General features: G+C 40.6%; 1 protein-coding gene across 1 annotated transcript in view; it reads right to left on the minus strand.

The window, feature by feature from the left end:
- Nucleotides 1-17,383, minus strand: part of LOC124171488 — a 96,417-nt gene extending 79,034 nt beyond the window's left edge. The window contains exon 1 of the mRNA XM_046550664.1: nt 16,965-17,383. Within this exon, the coding sequence (XP_046406620.1) occupies nt 16,965-17,178 (214 nt within the window). The 5' untranslated portion in view covers nt 17,179-17,383. The remainder of the gene's footprint in view (nt 1-16,964) is intronic.
- Nucleotides 17,384-17,956: the final 573 nt, after the last annotated feature.

Here is a 17,956-nt window from a genome sequence, read left to right on the forward strand (position 1 = left end):
AAAATATTTTGTTGTATTTTAATTGAGTGTTAATTCCACATACATGGTTTTGTTTCTTTTTGTCTTTTCTTTATCTGTGAACGCACTCAATATGTATTTTTATGGATAATTTTATGTTTACACACTCCAGCCGGCACCTGCTGACAAGCCTTGATTGGCTTAGCAGGACCGTGAGGATATATTGCTGCTAATGTTATAAAAATCTTTTTTTTTTGTTATATTGGTTAAAGCAATTGTTTTGAAACTACTGCTGTTATCATCATTATATTAAAAAAAAAAATAACATTGCAATTAATACATATTCATATCAATCATTCCTATTTTTGCAATAGAATCCTACTATTCCCACTCCTAATAATGATTTTTAGTAGATCTTTCTGAAAATCTACTTTCAAATTGTGAGGTCAAGTTAAATTTATCGAATAGTGGGGATATTAAGTTTGAAATTAAATTATTGATAAGTTTAAAACTCAATGCTCTTATATGTATTTTATAAATGAGCTTTTAATTGATGGCGTTTTCTTCTATAGCCTGTTGGTACAAAAGTTATGATTTAGTTGAGGAGGTCGAGGCTCTTTTGATGACTTCGTGAAATAACTTCTAACGAAACCTTGACAATGACGCTGACTTAATATGAAAGGTAGTATTCGTCATGACTAATCATTTACAAGCATACGGCGGTACTAGAAAAGTGAGGCTTAAATTACTGAAATTAGCTGACGCCCTTTTCCTCGCTAGAGCACTTCGGTAAATATTGTGAGTAGTGTAATTTTTCTCCGCCAGTCAACGCGGAAAACGATCGACAAAAACGTGACGCGAGTGCGGGTGTTAATGCGGCGAGTTTCTTCGTGGAAATATAGCCGAATACACGCATTCAGTGTAGTTAAATTTGAATAGGCAATGTTCGCCTGGTTAAACATCATTGTGTGCTAAAATAATTTAATCTATTGTAAAGTGGCGCTTTCATGGATATTGAACATGAAAAGAAGATTGCGTGGGAAATACTACGAATATTATAAGAGAGTAAATGTAATAGCCATACTAAGCTCTTACTGAACTTATCGCTCAGTTTAATGACAATTTCAATAGCGTCCATTCTGGTCATTTGGGCCACCGCACATTATGGGCAGTCGCTTACTTGGGATGGATCTCCAATTGTAATATCCGATTGGAGAACTAACTTCGGTTGTCTTCAGTAAATCGGGACAAAAATCCATTAAACGGGCCACATGCTGGTGATATTTACCCATTTCTTACGCGGAGATATCCGTTTACTTGCTTATTCGGTGCGTATTCTAATTGCTGAAACCCGATTTTGTACCTTCTTTCTCTCCAATCAACTACACATAGACCGTAGGTTTGCAAATTAAACCTACGACCAATAGGATACTGTCTTTTATAGGCTCTTTATGTCGCGGCAAACGTCTCAAAGCTACTATCCCACGGCCGTATTCATAGTTTCCTTAGTAAGCTACTAACGCCTAAGTAGCGTTCTAAGTAGTAGCATACTAGCAAAATGGTATTCATAGATCGTTAGTAAGGGCTACTAAGCCTAGTATGCTACTATCTTAGTAGCTGGTTCTTAGTCGCCCTCCGGCCTTGTTTAAGGGAGCTACTAAATATGGCGGACCGTTGTGGATGATCGAACTCCGGTTTTATTTGTATACTGTTATAGAGTTTTTATGCATTTGTGCCAAAATGGAATACGAGAATCCATTCTTTAAGCAAGGCAGGCAACGTATGTAGTGTAATTGTTGACAGGAATTGAAAGTTTTTTCGTAGCTGCGAGGAAGCTACGACTTGCAGTGAACTTGTGCCTCTAGTGTAAGTGAACACAATTTGTACATTCAGTGCGCCCCTAAGTGAATTGATTGCATATAGACGATGAAGTAAAGAGTGAAGCGACAAGTGAAGTGATTTGTGAGTGTATGAGCTTCTACAAAATTATTTATCTCTTTCATACTGGTTTAACCATTTCGATCAAAGGTATCTACTAGCTGTTGCGAAGGGGATATGTTTCATATTTGAAGCAGTTGTTCTTTAGGGATACAGCAAACGCTTATAAATTTTCATTCGTTTGTACGCTTATAATTTGTGTTTGATTATATTACTTATTCTAGTCACTTTATCGTGAGCTTTCGGCAGTATTTACATTTCGCGTATTTCGTTGCGCTGTTGTTTTTGTTTTGGTTACGGTACGAGTGATAGTGGAGAGTGAGATTGGAAGTATGTTGATGTTACAATTTCTGGTTTAAAAATTTGTTTCAGCATATTTATTTCATTGTCCACGTAATGTTAATGTGAAATAACATCAACTGATTCTAAATCATTAGTGATGAGTGGGAAGTGAGATGTGAAGAATTCTTTCGAAAGTCAACGAGTGCAAATTCTTTTGGTGTGTGCAGAGTGATTGGAAAACTGATTATCATTGTTTACTAGAGTCACGTTAAAGTGTTTTAAATTAAGTGTGAGTCGAGCTTTTCATTGAACCAGTTGATTCAGAATGTACGGATTATAAGTGTCATAAAGACAGCTCGTGAAATGTGAAGTGAAATGTTGTGTGCGTTGTAGTCCTATTTGTGATATGATCAGCAATAAATAAGTAAAACAAGTTACGATAATTATGCTTTGTTTTTTACATTAACCACCTCTAGTAAACTATATGCCGTATATTTCCACACGCTGTCAATATTTGAAATATTTAAATGTAGCGAAGCAGATTGTTGTTTCCTTGACTAACACTTTAGGAGTTGCAAACATATGTTACTAATTGCTCGCACGTAGGTGTTTGTAACGTAATATATGTGTGTCATTCACACATTTATCTCAACGTTATTTTCTTAACGTTTCATTTCTGCATTGCAAAAGTTTTCGTTTCTACTCCGACATTGAGGTGTATTTCTGCTTTCCGAATACAGATATGTATAATACTGACGTTGCTAGTTAATGTATTTCCATACTAATCACGCATACACTAATGGAAACAAATATCGGAAGTGCAAGCAATACGCAATTTATATGATCAATAAATATACGGCCGTTTGTAAAGCAATAACTGCATCTGAAACATACAAATGCTTCGGTATTACTCATAAATCTACCCTTTCCCAAAGGTATTGCATAATTTTTGTGTACAGCAATAAAAAAATATGTCTGAGATGCGATATCACATCGAATTATCCATTATGAAGTAAAAATTTCAATGCACTTTGCTGAATCAATTTCTTTTGTTTGATAGTGATACGAATTTTCCGCGCCGCGGCGGAGTCAGATGCAGTGTTGTCAAGCGTAGCCTATCGGGTTGAACCCAAATCGCTACCGAGTATCGGCTGCCGAGCTGGCTAGTAGCATACTAAGTTAGTAGCTCTTAGTAGCTCACGTAATACAATCCATGAATACCATATCTTAGTAGGCGACTAAAAGGTCTTAGTAGCCGACTAAGTTAGTCGCCCTACTAGCGTGTTTTAGCGGAAATCTATGAATACGGCCGCCAGTGTTTAGTTGGTATTACTAGGCGTGATTAATTCATATCGATTTTTACTTTTTAACACTATAACCATGAAAATACGCATCAAGTCGAGCAAAAATGGGCCAGAAGCTCAGCAGTAGAACGTAAAATGCTTCTGTTCTAGCCTGCTTGAAGAGTAAACAATTGACATTCGAATTACGACTCATTACAAGGTTGCTGCTGCAATTGATATAGATAGATAACTTATGAGATATTCTAAATATTTTCCGATCATCAATTAGATATAAAATTATAATAACAACGAAAGAGTGTCTCACTCTCGTCTCGACTCCAGAGACGTCTCGCGGCTTTCATTACAAATGCGTGAATCAATGCGGTTGGATCGAGATTTACGGTCATCGTCAACATTGAGATTGGATGAGAAACATTTTAAAAAGAAATCGTACAGGAGGGAGTGAGCTCATTGGCTTTATAGTAAGATTAGTTTCACTTCTAACGTGAGAATGATTGAAAGACCTTTAATTAACTTAAAATTAACTTAAAATTAACTTAAAATTTAACTTTAAATGACTGATTATCGACCTCGAAAAAAGCTTAAATTATTGTAATTTACTGATCGTATCAGCAATATTTGTGAAGGATACGGTAGAGCGGCAAAAAAAAAACACCCGGCAACATAAATAATAAGTACAGATCAATGTACGAAGATTGGACGGAGCATCCGCTGTTATCGTCTTCAAAGAACGGGAATCACCAGGGAAATACGTCGAACCTTAATGCATCTTTGATGAGAGGCTATTTACTTCTAAAGGTAGCATCATTCCCCCTCGAACAAGACAAATGAAGTGTTGTTTAATTGAATTTTCATGGGAAATATCGAAAGTGATTTTAGCATCAGGTATTATAACGTAAAGTGGGAAACCCATCGTAAATGATTTCTAGCGTTAATAATAGATAGTGGGTATGCTAAGTCAGAGTGAAATATCCGCAGATAATTGAAGGCCCGAAGTGAGATGTGAGATAGACGTTGAAATAGTCAGTAATGCGATTTGTTTGCATTTCCTACGCGGAAATGCATCACGAGGTTTAAGCGGCTATACAATGGCGACCTAAGTCTGCAAAGTTGCTTGTAAAAGCAAATATCTCTATGAAACTGCTATATTTTCACGAAACACAATAACTCTCTCAATTAAGTAAGGAAAGTTTGTAACCCAGGCATTGACCTAATATCATCGACAGCTGCCATATTTGCTTCCTCACCCCACGTCATCCAACTGGCATGAAAGGTTATCACCGATTGGCTGACTGTTTAACGACGAAGTGCCAACTTAGAACGGTAGGAAAGTAATCCTGACCACGTATCCTCTTTCATCGTCTCTCTTACCCCTGCTTATGCCACAAAAAAACCACATTGTAACGCATGGGTACTGAGAGGAATATGCATATTGTTTTATATTTTCTCAAGTTTTCGGATAAATGGGTATAATCTTATTTTTCATGACTATGGTTTAACTAATAGATAACTGAGCAAAATTGTATTTTAATCCTCAAATAGTCTTCTTTGTTAAATTTCGACATTCATGTATTCAAATTTTCGCAATTATTCGGATAAATGGGACAACTGCTTTGTCGGGGCAAAGTGTACTGGTCCCGATGTGTCCCAATTATCCGGAATTTACTGCATTGTGACCGATATTTGGTACTTTAATGCCTCTGGGTATTGGATTCTTAACGTGGGAATTTCCTAGCTCCAGCGTCAGTGCTATTCCGATCTCTGGCCTCAATGTAAATTAAATGTTACGGAACCAAATTTAAAGTATGGCGCTTTTTAAAGGTTTTGAACGGTATTATTAGCATAATTAAACGTGATATTTTGCTCTTCAAAATTATGAACAGAGAACAAGAATTCGATGAAGCCAGGCGCCAGAGTCGTTCCGACCAAAAGAGTGTCAAATGGCTGCATAAGGGTTGGGCTGTGGTGATGGGATGAGTGAAACGACCGGCCTGCTCGCGAATGATCCCTGGTTCAAACCCGGGAAAAGCCTTCCGACCCCATATGCTAAAATCCTTGCAGAGCGAGGTGGCCATCAGATAGAAAGCTCACCCCCTTACCTGAAGTGCGTCAACTCCCTAAACGCTGTTTTCACCTGGGGTGACATCAAAGTCCTCTTGATGACTAAGATTTTTTTTTATTTCTCGTGAGTTTGGGCCAATAAAAGAGTATTTAAATCCTCGACAAAGTTCCCACACCAATATTGCCATCCTGTGGGCTTGTAACTATTATGAAACTTGGAGGCAAAAATCAATCATTTAGTGCTTGAAAAAGTACATAAAAATAAGTAGCAACCACGAACAACATATACTAAATGGTTGATTGTTGTCTTCTAGTTTCATAATTAAGTTCTAGGCCCAAAGGGTGACAGCATAGCGGTCAAAACGTTGGAAAAAAACTAAAGGATCTTTTATTGAGGAGCCCTCAAGATGAACTAAAGGCATACCTGTGAGAGTCACCTTTCCTAATCAACTTTCTGATTGAGCCTTTAAGGGAGTGAAGACAAGACAGAGAATACTTACACTAATCCCACTTGCCCCTCATTTCCAGTTGAATCATCCCATTGTCTTATGTGATACCTGAGTAAATGTATATATTGTTTCTCTAGATATTAATATCATAGCACTTAACGGTGTATCTTGCTGCTTTGATGTCACAGTACGGTCCATTTGCCAAGTACTTAATGAGGAATTTCACTGTCAACATCACTTTTCTTAAGATTGAACTTCAACTTACAATCGATAAGATCGAAATATTCCACGGCCGCTATGGAAATGAGACTACATACAAAAACAAATTTGAAAAACCGAGTTTGATATCAGAGTTTCATTTTTTGATTGCTTGTTTTTGTAATCCTTCAATTCAAGCCTGAAAGTCATCGTATACCTCGAAGTAAATATGGACAGGAATGCTCAAGGTGGCTTCGCAGTAACCAATAGCCAAGGACAACATTGGAACCTCAGCTTCATGGGAAACGGAAAAGAGTTAGCAAATGAAATACTTATGTAGTAAATATATAAAAAATGAAATAATTAAATATTTTATGTGCAAAAATCCTTCCTCTTTTTCGAGAGTTTAAATTTCATGGAAATAAAATTTGCAATTGATATAAATAAAATGAAAAAACTCGCTGTGGTCGGAGTCTTATTAAAATTAGACTCATCCATCCCGTGATCTTGGATTTTGCGTTTCCCATCTGGTGTCGACAATCGCAGAAGTCGATAATCACTCACGTGGAAATAAATGTTGCGCAGTTTGATGAATCGGGATCCATCAATCCCACTCACGTCGCTCTCCCCTTTCCTCTCGCGGTCTTCTCTCCTTTTTTACCCTCCGCAAAATCACATTCACAAAGTCAGGAATTAAGAATTTCAAGCAGGGAGACGCTTGAAGGGCGTGTAAGAAATATTTGACGATCTGTTTTCTGTCGAGATAAAACGGAATCTACACGTGCATATTAGTGCATGGGTGATAAGAAATCAACCATAGAACAAAAACAATCATGGACTCAGGGATAGAAATCTTGATGCAGAAAAGTGGATTTTATTTTGATGGGATGTCTCTGCACCTTCCTTTGTCTTAATGGGAGTCCAACCAGCACTCTCAATTAGTGCAAAGAAAGAATAAGGTTGGTTTGTTCTTATTTCAGCTCGCTATAGTTAAGGATAATTATTCGTGCTAAAAATAGTATTCTCTATGTTCCTAGGGGTCATATTCGGTAGGATCATCTTTCTCGTGTTGTATAGCCATTACCGAGTTAATTGACTTCCGATTTGCAAGAGGTTCATAATCAACTCTCTCCACATATATGTAAACAATACTGATCTTTTTTCCATTTTGATACCAATGCTACATGGGAAATAACTTTTATTGGGCCATGATTTTGGTAATTTATTTTTTCATTAATTTCTAGGATTCAAATTTTTTTCCAAGGTCCTGGTGAAGGCTAGTGATTTTCCCTTGTAGAATTATTTCACTATTATTTTATTGGTGGAAATAACGAAAATATTTTCCGATGGAAGACTCCTCCTGCCAATACGACTTGACACAGGGTTATCGTGAACGTGTCGTTTCTTCGGGAAGGAGAGAAGCTCATGATATGAGTGGTTATTGATATTAAAGCAATTATGCCGGTGATGAGCTCATGCTTTTAATCCTATCGTTTCCATCGCGCGATTTCCTCCAATTGCAAACTTTTAAACGCCAACTTTCTGCCACTAGAATTCAGTTATGATATCTGTGAAAAGTTTTGGAGTAGTTGAAGCCGCTAAAAAGGTCATTTCTAACTCGGCTCACGCTGGCTGATTGCCCGCCAGATTGTTTACACGGTTAGGGCTATTGAAACATGTCTGCGGGCCAAGAAAGATTTCCGCAGCATGTCACATCCCTGACACGTAAACATACCAGGGATGCCAAATCTTCACTCACCCCGCCCCCTACTTTCCCCCACCCCACCCATGCCACCGTCGACCTGATGCAACCAATATTTGGGACAAGTCAGATGAGAATCCTAATTTGAGTGAAGTCCGTGACTAACTCGGAAAAACGGATTCCACGTTATAAGATTTGCCTTGGACCAGCACTCAGTCATCAATTGTCTTGTCTAAGCTCTGCCTTCTTCTTGGTGCTATGCCGAAGGCTTTCGCCGCAATAGGATCAACTCCTCTGCCAATGCATTTAATCTTCTTCGGATAAGTGTCTCCTGGCGAGAGCTTATTTGTCTATTATCTTTTTATGGACAGGTTATATAGGCGTAAATTGCGGATTTCGTAAACCTACTGTATTTATTGTCACATTCAACAGCAAAATTTACCCATATAGTTAGTAGTGCAACTTATTTCAGATCCATTATCTTTCCCTAAGTACTCAGGCTTGTTGGGCCAGGCGGAAATATTCAAAGCTTTCCCAATGCAGTTGATTTTCTTCAAATAACTGTTTCATTTGTCTACCTGTTATGAATGAATATGTTATATGTGAAAAATATGAGTTTTTGAAACCACCAGTTTTATATTGCCAGTTTTAAAATAAAATGTGAGGAGGTATCTGAGTTGGTGGTGAAAATTGCACTAGTTGCATTGCGTCACCAATATACTTCAAACCCAAAATGTTGGCAACTGCAACAAAAAGAACGCCGCGTCACCGTGGAGTGTGGGATATGGACGCATGAATTTTGAGGGATGGCGTGACTGAAAAAGAGAATTTGAGAGATTTTGTTTCGGTTGATTTTTTTTGTGTACGTATGTAGTTTCCGAGTAGGATTTTAAGGGGGGCGTCCAGAGTGTATAGCGTTGATCTAGCTGATACTGATCGAGGTGTCCTGGGTTCGAATGCCGTATGAAGTCTTTGGACACCCCCGAACAAAACTCCTCGTAGTGCGCGGTGGCGGAGGGATAGGACCCGGCCCTGAATGTGCGAAATGCTTGTGGCTTAGTATAGGGTGATACCCAGGGCCGGTTTAAGTTTAAACGAAGTAAGCGGCCGTAGGTGGCGCCAAGCAAAAGGGGGCGCCTAATCGCTCAGTCACATGTTCAGTACTAATCCTACTACCTCTCAGGTTATTTTTGTTGGATGGAATGTTGTTTGCTTGCACTTGAAAAATATCTAGAGCCGGGGCTGGTGATACCCTCACCTATCTGAACCAAGATATGGCTTTTTGTGGAGGCGACCAACAGCTACGGTTATTTACACCATCAGGGAAGGGTAGGGAAGGAAGGGTGGAGAGAAACCCGGCGTTGGCACTGGCCTGCTCTCAAAGAAAGGCGCCGAGGGGACCACAGCGTAGCGTCCCATGCGACGGACGGCGTTTTGCACTTGACGTGCCATCCTCACAACATTTAAGTAGGGATCCGACAGTTTATGAAAATTCTCAGCCACCGTCGGGATTTGAACCCGGGTCCACAGTGTGCGATGCCTGCACTCCAACCACCACCCCAACCCGATCCCTCAAAACAAACCAACCCTCGGGCTGAATCAGAGAGTCGGTGGGTTATGGTAATAATTAAGCTCGGAGTATCCGGTGTAAAGTTACGTTTAAGCAATAAACTTTGATTTAGCATTACATGAAATATTTTTTATTAATGCCTTATCATCCGGTAGCATCGAAATATGAATTTTTCATTCGTGTGATTCATTATGAGTCGACATTTGGGTGGCCCAAAAATTTAAACTTCTTAAATTTCCCATGCCTCCCCCTGGTTCGACGGAAAATAACTATTTTTGAAAAATATCAGGTTAATACGCTCCTTGGTGGCTGCGCCTCACGTGGTTCCATGTTTTGCCGTGAACTCATTGTGAATCCTATGCAACGGGCAACACGGAGTAACGGAATGGGAATAGTCTCGAATCACCTGGAAATAAAATGAACTTAGAAGGAAATCAGAATGAACCAACAAACGTCATGTTGGCTCTCATGAGTTGAGGAAGCTCGAATAGCTATTAGCGCTCAAGGAAAATAAGGAATGGCATTCGCATCTGATTCGGATATGGAAGGAATTCCAGCCTGGGTTGAAAAACTTCCACAACAATTGTGAGTGAAAGTCCTCTAGCATTACTTTTAAATGACCGAATTTTCCTCGATTCGGCCGGTAAAATTTACGAGTGACAGAGATAAAATTTTAGTGAAGAATGAATCGGTCAGCGGTACTTGACCTTATCAAGGCCATCGATAGCAATATTCCATGCTTTAAAAAATGAGACGATAGGAATTTCAACGCGAAAGATGGCTAAAGCGATAGCCTTTTTCGGGTAAAATTATGACCACATAAACAGAAGAACATGCGACAACTTCCTTTTCTGTCCAGAAACTCATTGAATTAGTGGGAGAGAATTGAAGGAGTAAGCCTATATGTTGGAACCCCTACATCAAGGATTATGCATTCTATACCTCAAAATAATAATCAGCATGATCGCTTCACGAGGATGCTGATTGAAAAACCGGTTTCCATTTCCATTCCTGCTTGCATTTAAGTTGCTTTTCTCTGGTATCCTGTCTCGCTGTAATCATCCATTGCTCTTATTTATCACGGGATGCCATGTTTACTCTTGCGTGTCATAATGTGAGTGGCAGAACTTAGTGCATGCTATTATTCATTTTTATGTTAGCTATAGCTTTTCTGGATGATTTTCAACTTCCTATTCACAGCCTCCATTTTTTATTACTTGAATAGATAGCCAAAAATAGTTGTTTTTTAAGGATTTTTTCTAGATAAATAAAAACTAATCCATTGACGTGGTTCTAGCATACGTTAACATATAACCAGTACGTAATAACTTGGTAAAACTATAGGTAACTTCCTTAGGATCACGCTGCCTCACCTATTTTCAGAGATTTTCATGGCTATAATGTAGCTCAATAATTTATATGCTTCAAAGTAAAAAAACAGTCTCGTGAAAATATCGTTGATGCTGTTTTCAGTCCTTATGGACTCTTGGAATAATCATTGTTATGAGTTCATTTGTCGCAAATTTCACTTTCAGTGGAGAGCCAATTGCGTATTTTTGTTCATCAGCCGGCCGTTGGGCTATCATTTCCGCGCAGAGCACCTCGCTCACTGCTAGAACTACGCAATATTTAAGGAAAATATCTAGCGATGTATTGCTTCATATCATAAATGTGAAATTAGTATCTGGATAAACTTTTAACGTATTAATAGTTCACAGAAAGTCGATATTTTGAAACTCGGAAAAATAATTAACGAGTAAATTGAAATGAAGATACGGCGAGGAAAGTCATGGACAGAGGAATATTCCTGCGGTGATACTTCATTTTAACATGGAAATCTAATTTTCTGGTAGATATTAATATATAGCATTGGGCAACAAGGTAGACTTGATTGTTGACTTTAGACTTGATTGTTGTGCTCGTGACCACATTCGGAACTTTATGACAAGGTCGTTTTTGTGGCCACGTTTAAAGCAAGTGCTGCTCCGGAAAAATGATGAAGAAAAATAATGTAATTATAACGAGTAATTGATTCGATTTTTTAAACTTGTTATGACAAATTGTAATGAATGTGGTAATAACATGTGCCAATATTTATGAGGTAATTAGTATTTTCTCCACAAAATTTTAATTGGATTCGGACTTTCTCCATAAGAGAATGTTGCATTTAAATAATTGGCTAATTATTTATGCTTCAAGTTCATCGCTCCAAGAGGCTAAACATAACGTTCTTCCGCGGTGACTGTAAGGGTACTTTCCCTTCACGGAATGTTATGATGCGTTATGATCTCGGGATGCGGAATGCCAGAAGCCGTTACGCCACAGTTACCACACTTTCACATAATTCCACAGGTGAACGCCAACGGAATTAATATACGCGATGAAGTTGATCCGGGCGAGTCGATTAGATTGATACGATGCGATTAACATTGGTTTTCCACCGATGTGGTCCTATACCACGGGCTTCTGTCGCGGCAACGCATTGCTGCGACTCCAAACGGCGACCGCCCGTCAAGCCCGCCCGAGCTGTGCCAATCAGCCAACACGCCTCCGTGCTGGGGCTAATCCCTCGACGGCGGGGTGCATATAGAGCTTCCTGAGCGCGGCAGCCTTAGTAAGGCGACGTGCCCTGCTCCCTTCCGCGAGTGCGGCGATCTGGTGACTAACTACACACTGCGCGTCGGGACAGAAATGAACGCAAGAAATAAGTTCCTTTCCCAAACGCGTGGCGGGATCAATAGAAAGAAGTGCATACGACTTTCCGTCGTTCGGTCCTACCAGAAACGAAGCGTATGTCATCATCATGAAAATCTCAGAATATTGAATCCACTTCATCGACTTACGGCAGCAAAAAATAGGCTCCTCGTGCTTTATTTACATCTACATACTTGCACACAAGGCGCCTCAACAGGCGTGTGGCGGGCAGTGTTCGCCGTTAACAAATACAATGGAAGTGCTGTAGCGAAGTTCTGCCTAGCATTTATTGAAGTCGTGTATTTTTCAGGGGAAAAACGAATCCCCATACCTATTCGTTGGGCACAATTAATGTAGCACTACTGACGGGCCTGGAAATATAGTGGGGCTCTAAGATGATGTCGCTCTGAGTGAGAGATGGCTATCTATTCTCAATTGCGTAGGTCTAATCTAAGAGATCTAAGCCTATCGCGCAACCTGCGAGTCTTTTGGTGCTGCCAGCCTCATTCGTTTCACATCTTTGTTTCATTGTTTACTAAACAAGGAAAGCGTCTCAATCGCTTCATTTACTTGAGATGATAGTAGAAAATCGGCATTTTTATGCAGGATTTGATGGCGATACTCGTCTAAGCATGAGAAAAATGTTTAATATTGCCAGAATGGACTGAAATATTTTATATATCAAGTGTCCAAGCATTACTTGGTGCAACCACCTATCTATAGTGCGAAATGATTGATACAAAAAAAAACCTTATTCTTCCGATCCACAAAACTTTATTATTCCGATCCTGGGTTTCAACTACGAGATAATATAATAGACCTGTATAATGACTGTCTAGTAGTTGAAAATCAGGGTCGGAATTACAAAGTCTTGTGGAACATTAGAAAGTGAGTAATTTCGCACCATAGACCTGTCATGTTATCAAAAAACTGAGATAACATAAGTTTTAACGCAAGGAATGTGGTAATAAAATTAATTTTATGCACGTCACCCAAATACATTCAGAGCCATTAGCAAATGAGAGCTGTAATTGAAGTAAAATCACTATTTTAATTGGAAAATAAGTGAAATACTATCTTCAGACGACGTTCGTGGAAATGAATTCCGTTCCTCCGAGTGCGCGCCAATTACGTTGCCTTATAGAAACATAGTTGTTTTAAAGCGCATCAGAGATTTTCCATCCGATCATGTGCGGTATGAGGAAAAAATGTGGCTTGTGATAAAAATATGGTATATGGACTTGTGAGTGTAGGGAGTTACACCAAGAAAAAGGGATTCGGGGACTGCAAGGTTAATCACAGTGTCTAACACTGCCGGCCAAACTGTAGAACAACTTATGGTACCTGGGATTTCCATCAAAATAGCCATGTTTTACGGGATAATTAATAATCAGTGTGTTCCCATGGAAAATTTCAGTCACGTGGGTGGAATCTCCATTCAAGTGGCATATCCACCCTGTAAATTTTTATCCCGAGAAGGAACAATTTTGTAACTATACGAAATGCGCCCTAGTTTTCTGTGCAGTATGTCGGAAGGTGGCCCGAGTGTTTGTGGAAAAATAATTCGTGGTAAAAAACAAATGTCTGCAATTTCGATCATTCTCAAGGGCGTAGCTGGGAAAATTTCGCGGGAGATGTTTAGGTAATGGTGTAAATGTGTGATTGGGAGATTATTTGGCGCTTATGGTTTTAGAGGGAGGAATCGATCCTAGAGAGCTGATGATACATTCCACGCCCCGCTGCGGCCTTGATCATGCTCTAATAAACTCAGGGGTCTGGGAAAATTGGATGCTTGCATTTTCTCAAGATATTTGAATGGATTAAAACTTCTCGCACTTGTACCACAATACCCTTAATAATCATACCCTTTCAGCGCATCCTTTCCTCATGAAGAATTCCCAAATTATTGCAATCCAAAGTGATTGCTAAAGGACAATATTTGCCATCAAACAAGAGAACATATCGATAGGGAATAAAGCTGGCTTCATGGTAAAGATATTTTGATGGACGTTTGGAAATTGCAGATATCACCGACGGAAAGTTTGGGTGACGTCTTTGTGTGTTGCACCGCCGGAAAACATGTCAGAGAGCATGGGTGGGCAACCTTAGTCGCTGAAAAAACTCGCTTAACAAAGGTTTCCCCATCTGAAAAATGTCTGTCAATGCATGATAAATATGGCAGAGAACTCGATATGTTCGCTGACAGACGTTCGATTGAGCGTTTGGCCGACGTGTCACTCTTAAAGGGGGAAGGGTAACGCTCGAAACGTAATTGCAGATTGATGCTCAGTTTTTGTATGAAACCTATGAATATTGATTTTATTATATAAATATGCAATACAGAATATACCACCGTACATTGAGTTTTGTGGATAGCTCCGTGGATACAACGGTGATAAATCTCGTAAAACTTCAAGAATTTTCAATAAAATGACTTTTTATTCATGAATCAAATAATGCTCGCTGTTTAAATTTCACAATTCAGGACCAATATTTGCAGCTACTAAGAGATATCTTGATAAGCAATTTATCCCTTTCGAAGCCAGAGCTGCTTCTGTGAGAAATTAAATATCAAGATCTTTCATTTCACAAAAGTGAAAATTTTCTGCTGAATCGTAGTTATTGTGGCAGCAACACATTTCCCCATTAAATTTTACAGCACAAAAGAACACGTAGTTTAAATATTTCCTGAATAGAGCTGAATGTATAAATTTTTGATTTTACTTGAAAGCAACATTGGGTTATAACGGGTTAAGCCTTCATAAATATTTTTCTTTTGATGATTTCATTTCTTTTGTTATATTTTGCTGATTTAGATATTTTGTAATAATGAAAAATTTCCTAGGCATAAACTTGCCCTGATGCTTATACATCTTTGTTTGTCTTCCCTGCTTTATGTATCAGATGGCAGCCTCACCAAAATAGTGCTCGACTGAGGTGCCTTCTATATTTCATTCTATTGTGCCGCATGCTTATTGCATGCGAATTAATTTCGTACAAAAATTAAATAAAATCATTTACCATATCTTGATTTTTGTGATCGAATTGGCGTGAATCTGTGGCGGAAAACTGAAAAACCTAACGGCCGCACGAAGTTATAAGTGCCATCATGTGTACTGGAGGGAATTGACATGCGACATGGCCAAAATTAAGTAATCAAATAGGAAATCGCATTGGCCGGCAGTGACACATTTCGCCAAGGCAGTGAGCCCTCTTCATGCATATATCACTACCCGCGTAAGACAGAATGACGAAAAGTGCATGAATTATGTTTTGCGTCGAAATTATCCCTTACCCAATGAAATATTACCCGTCGCTCGTATGTGCAGAAATTGAATTATGAATTGCTACCTCCGGTAGCCAACAGCCTAGCAGGTGCTACCAAACGCATTAGCGCCGAGGATGTAACCCTCGACAGAGAATAAATCAGCTTTGAATGAGGAAAATGAAGACACGTTGACTGGGAAACAAATAGGTGAGTGAATCGTTACTGCAATACATTGTTGACGTCTGAGATATGTACAGCGAAAAACTTAAGCATACGAAAACAAAATAATTCCCCTGCTTTACCTTCTCCTGTTCCCCTTGCCGTTAACCTGTCTGGTTACCTAAGTGCCCCACGCCGGCTTTCGGAGTGTTACGAAGATTTAGAAGGCTTTGACTTACGCAATACATATTTCAAAGGCTTCGTTTGAACTTCCTCGCCCGAATATTGCCTGACCGACGCCCCAATGACCTGCTGCCGAGCCCGCTTTTTCAAGTTCCCGTCGATGATTATTCGGTAAGAGAGACGATATGAAATCAATACAGCATTTGATTGGATTCTATTATCACCAGCAAATAGATAATGTGCCGCAACGCCGCAAAACATCGCGCCAAAGGCGATTCTCCCGCTCGATTTTTTTGGAAGAGCAAATTTATTTATTCTACTGCTGCATTTATTTCGCATATAAAATTATAAAGTAGTGTAAGTGGGGAGACCATGCATGTAGTGAAGATTTTATGACCACGATCATAATATATCTACGAAGAAACATGCGGGTAACTAAGAATTTTACCTCAAGCCTCGTAATCATCGTTTAAGGAGCTATTTTATAGAACCATTATGTTTTACACTTCAGGAGTGTTATCGACTTAACTAAAGTGTATATAATATTTCAAAGCCTAATAGCTTTCACCTGAAATCAACGCATATAACGTAACAAATGCCGCAAGTTATTACGTTAGATCGTACGTAGTTTATGCAATACTGGCTTAATTCTTTTGCAAACGATCTAATATCCATAGTGTTGATATATCATTTGCGGAGAAAAATAATAAGAAAATCCTAACGCTTCACGACGTCCATAAGACAGTGGGGAAAAACTTGATGAACCAATTATCGCGGGAACATGGTGTCATGACGTACGCGTGTAGAATCGACGTAATTAGAGAACCTCGCCGTCTAACGAGTAAGCCCAACAACTGTTTGCCCCCACGCACTCCCAGTACACATCACAGCGACGGAGCGTCAAAACATGAGCCGTCCTTTCCCATTCAAAATCCTTCCCTCCACCTTTCCCTTTTACGGCTGCCACTCGGGCCGCTCCTACTCGGAGATGTTGAAACACTGTCATTCCATCGGGCACCCGGCTCCGGAGATTTTGAGCCGCTGTCACTTTTCCCGCGCGATGCTCGCCCGCTACGTAACCGCCAGTTATTCATCTCACAGCGCGCACACGCTCAAAAATGCGTGGGGGAGGGGGGGGTGGCGATCCTTCGTCTCGAGGGAGGGCTCGTGTTGTGGAGGGACTGTCAACACCGCTTACCGCTCATCTTGGGCCTGTCCCCGTATGCCTCGGGGCTTTCCGCGGCGGCCGGCGAGTCGAGGGCCACGGGACGGCCGCACCGCGGAGGCGTCGACGCATCGCAGCCCTTCTTCATCAGCTCCGAGATGATCTTGGGCTTGAGGGAATCCTTAGCGGGTCTTCCTGGGTCCGGGCTCCTGCCCCGATCTGCACCTCCAGGCACTGGCACAACCATCACGAGAACTACAAGTTTTTATTCTGCACGCGAACGCAAAAGTGTGGGCGCCGACACGTTGGCTGGGCGGCGGCGTCAGCGCGGGCGATGGCCCATCTCCGCCAGTGCTGGGAGACTCGGCCACGCTCCGTTGTCCGCCAGTCTCGGGCGCATGGTGTCGCCTCGTCCCTCGTGCTCAACTTGGCTCCACGACCGCGTCGCCTCGTCGCCGCGAACGGAGTGACGGTCTAGCTGCGGCCCGGAGGCGAGACGGCGCTCTCCACCCCCCCCTCCCGCGACTCTCACTCCCCCCCCCCCCCCCAGCGCTCTCCCTCGCCCCTTCCCCCTCCCCATTTTTCCCTTCCCAACAGACGCAATCCGGCTATCTGAAATTCTGTCGGGGTCCCTGGTGGGCTCGCCTATAAACCAAACGAACGACCAAGTCCCTCTGCTAAGGCTGTTGCTTGCGCCATGGATGTTTTGAGGAATTTCTACGATCGATAATGTGCGTGGGAGTACTTATTTAGTGATGCGTACCCAACATTTCATGTGATAGTAATAGCGTGGAGGCGGTAATGTTCCGGCAGCTAAGGAAGAAGAATTCGACTCCTCTCCAACTTGTTGCATTTTCTTTATAAATAGAGCTGGAGAAATACGAAGACGCCGATGTTTCCGTAATTTGTTCCGCTTCCTGTTTTTGCAGTGGTCATGAACAAAGCATAGGAGTTTCTAGCCCTTTTGCGAGAAAGAGCGCTACCGACGTCACTCTCCGCTGCCGTCCAATCGCCGTGGGGACTCC

The sequence above is a fragment of the Ischnura elegans genome, chromosome X (assembly GCF_921293095.1).
Source record: "Ischnura elegans chromosome X, ioIscEleg1.1, whole genome shotgun sequence".
Taxonomy (NCBI): Eukaryota; Metazoa; Arthropoda; class Insecta; order Odonata; family Coenagrionidae; genus Ischnura; species Ischnura elegans.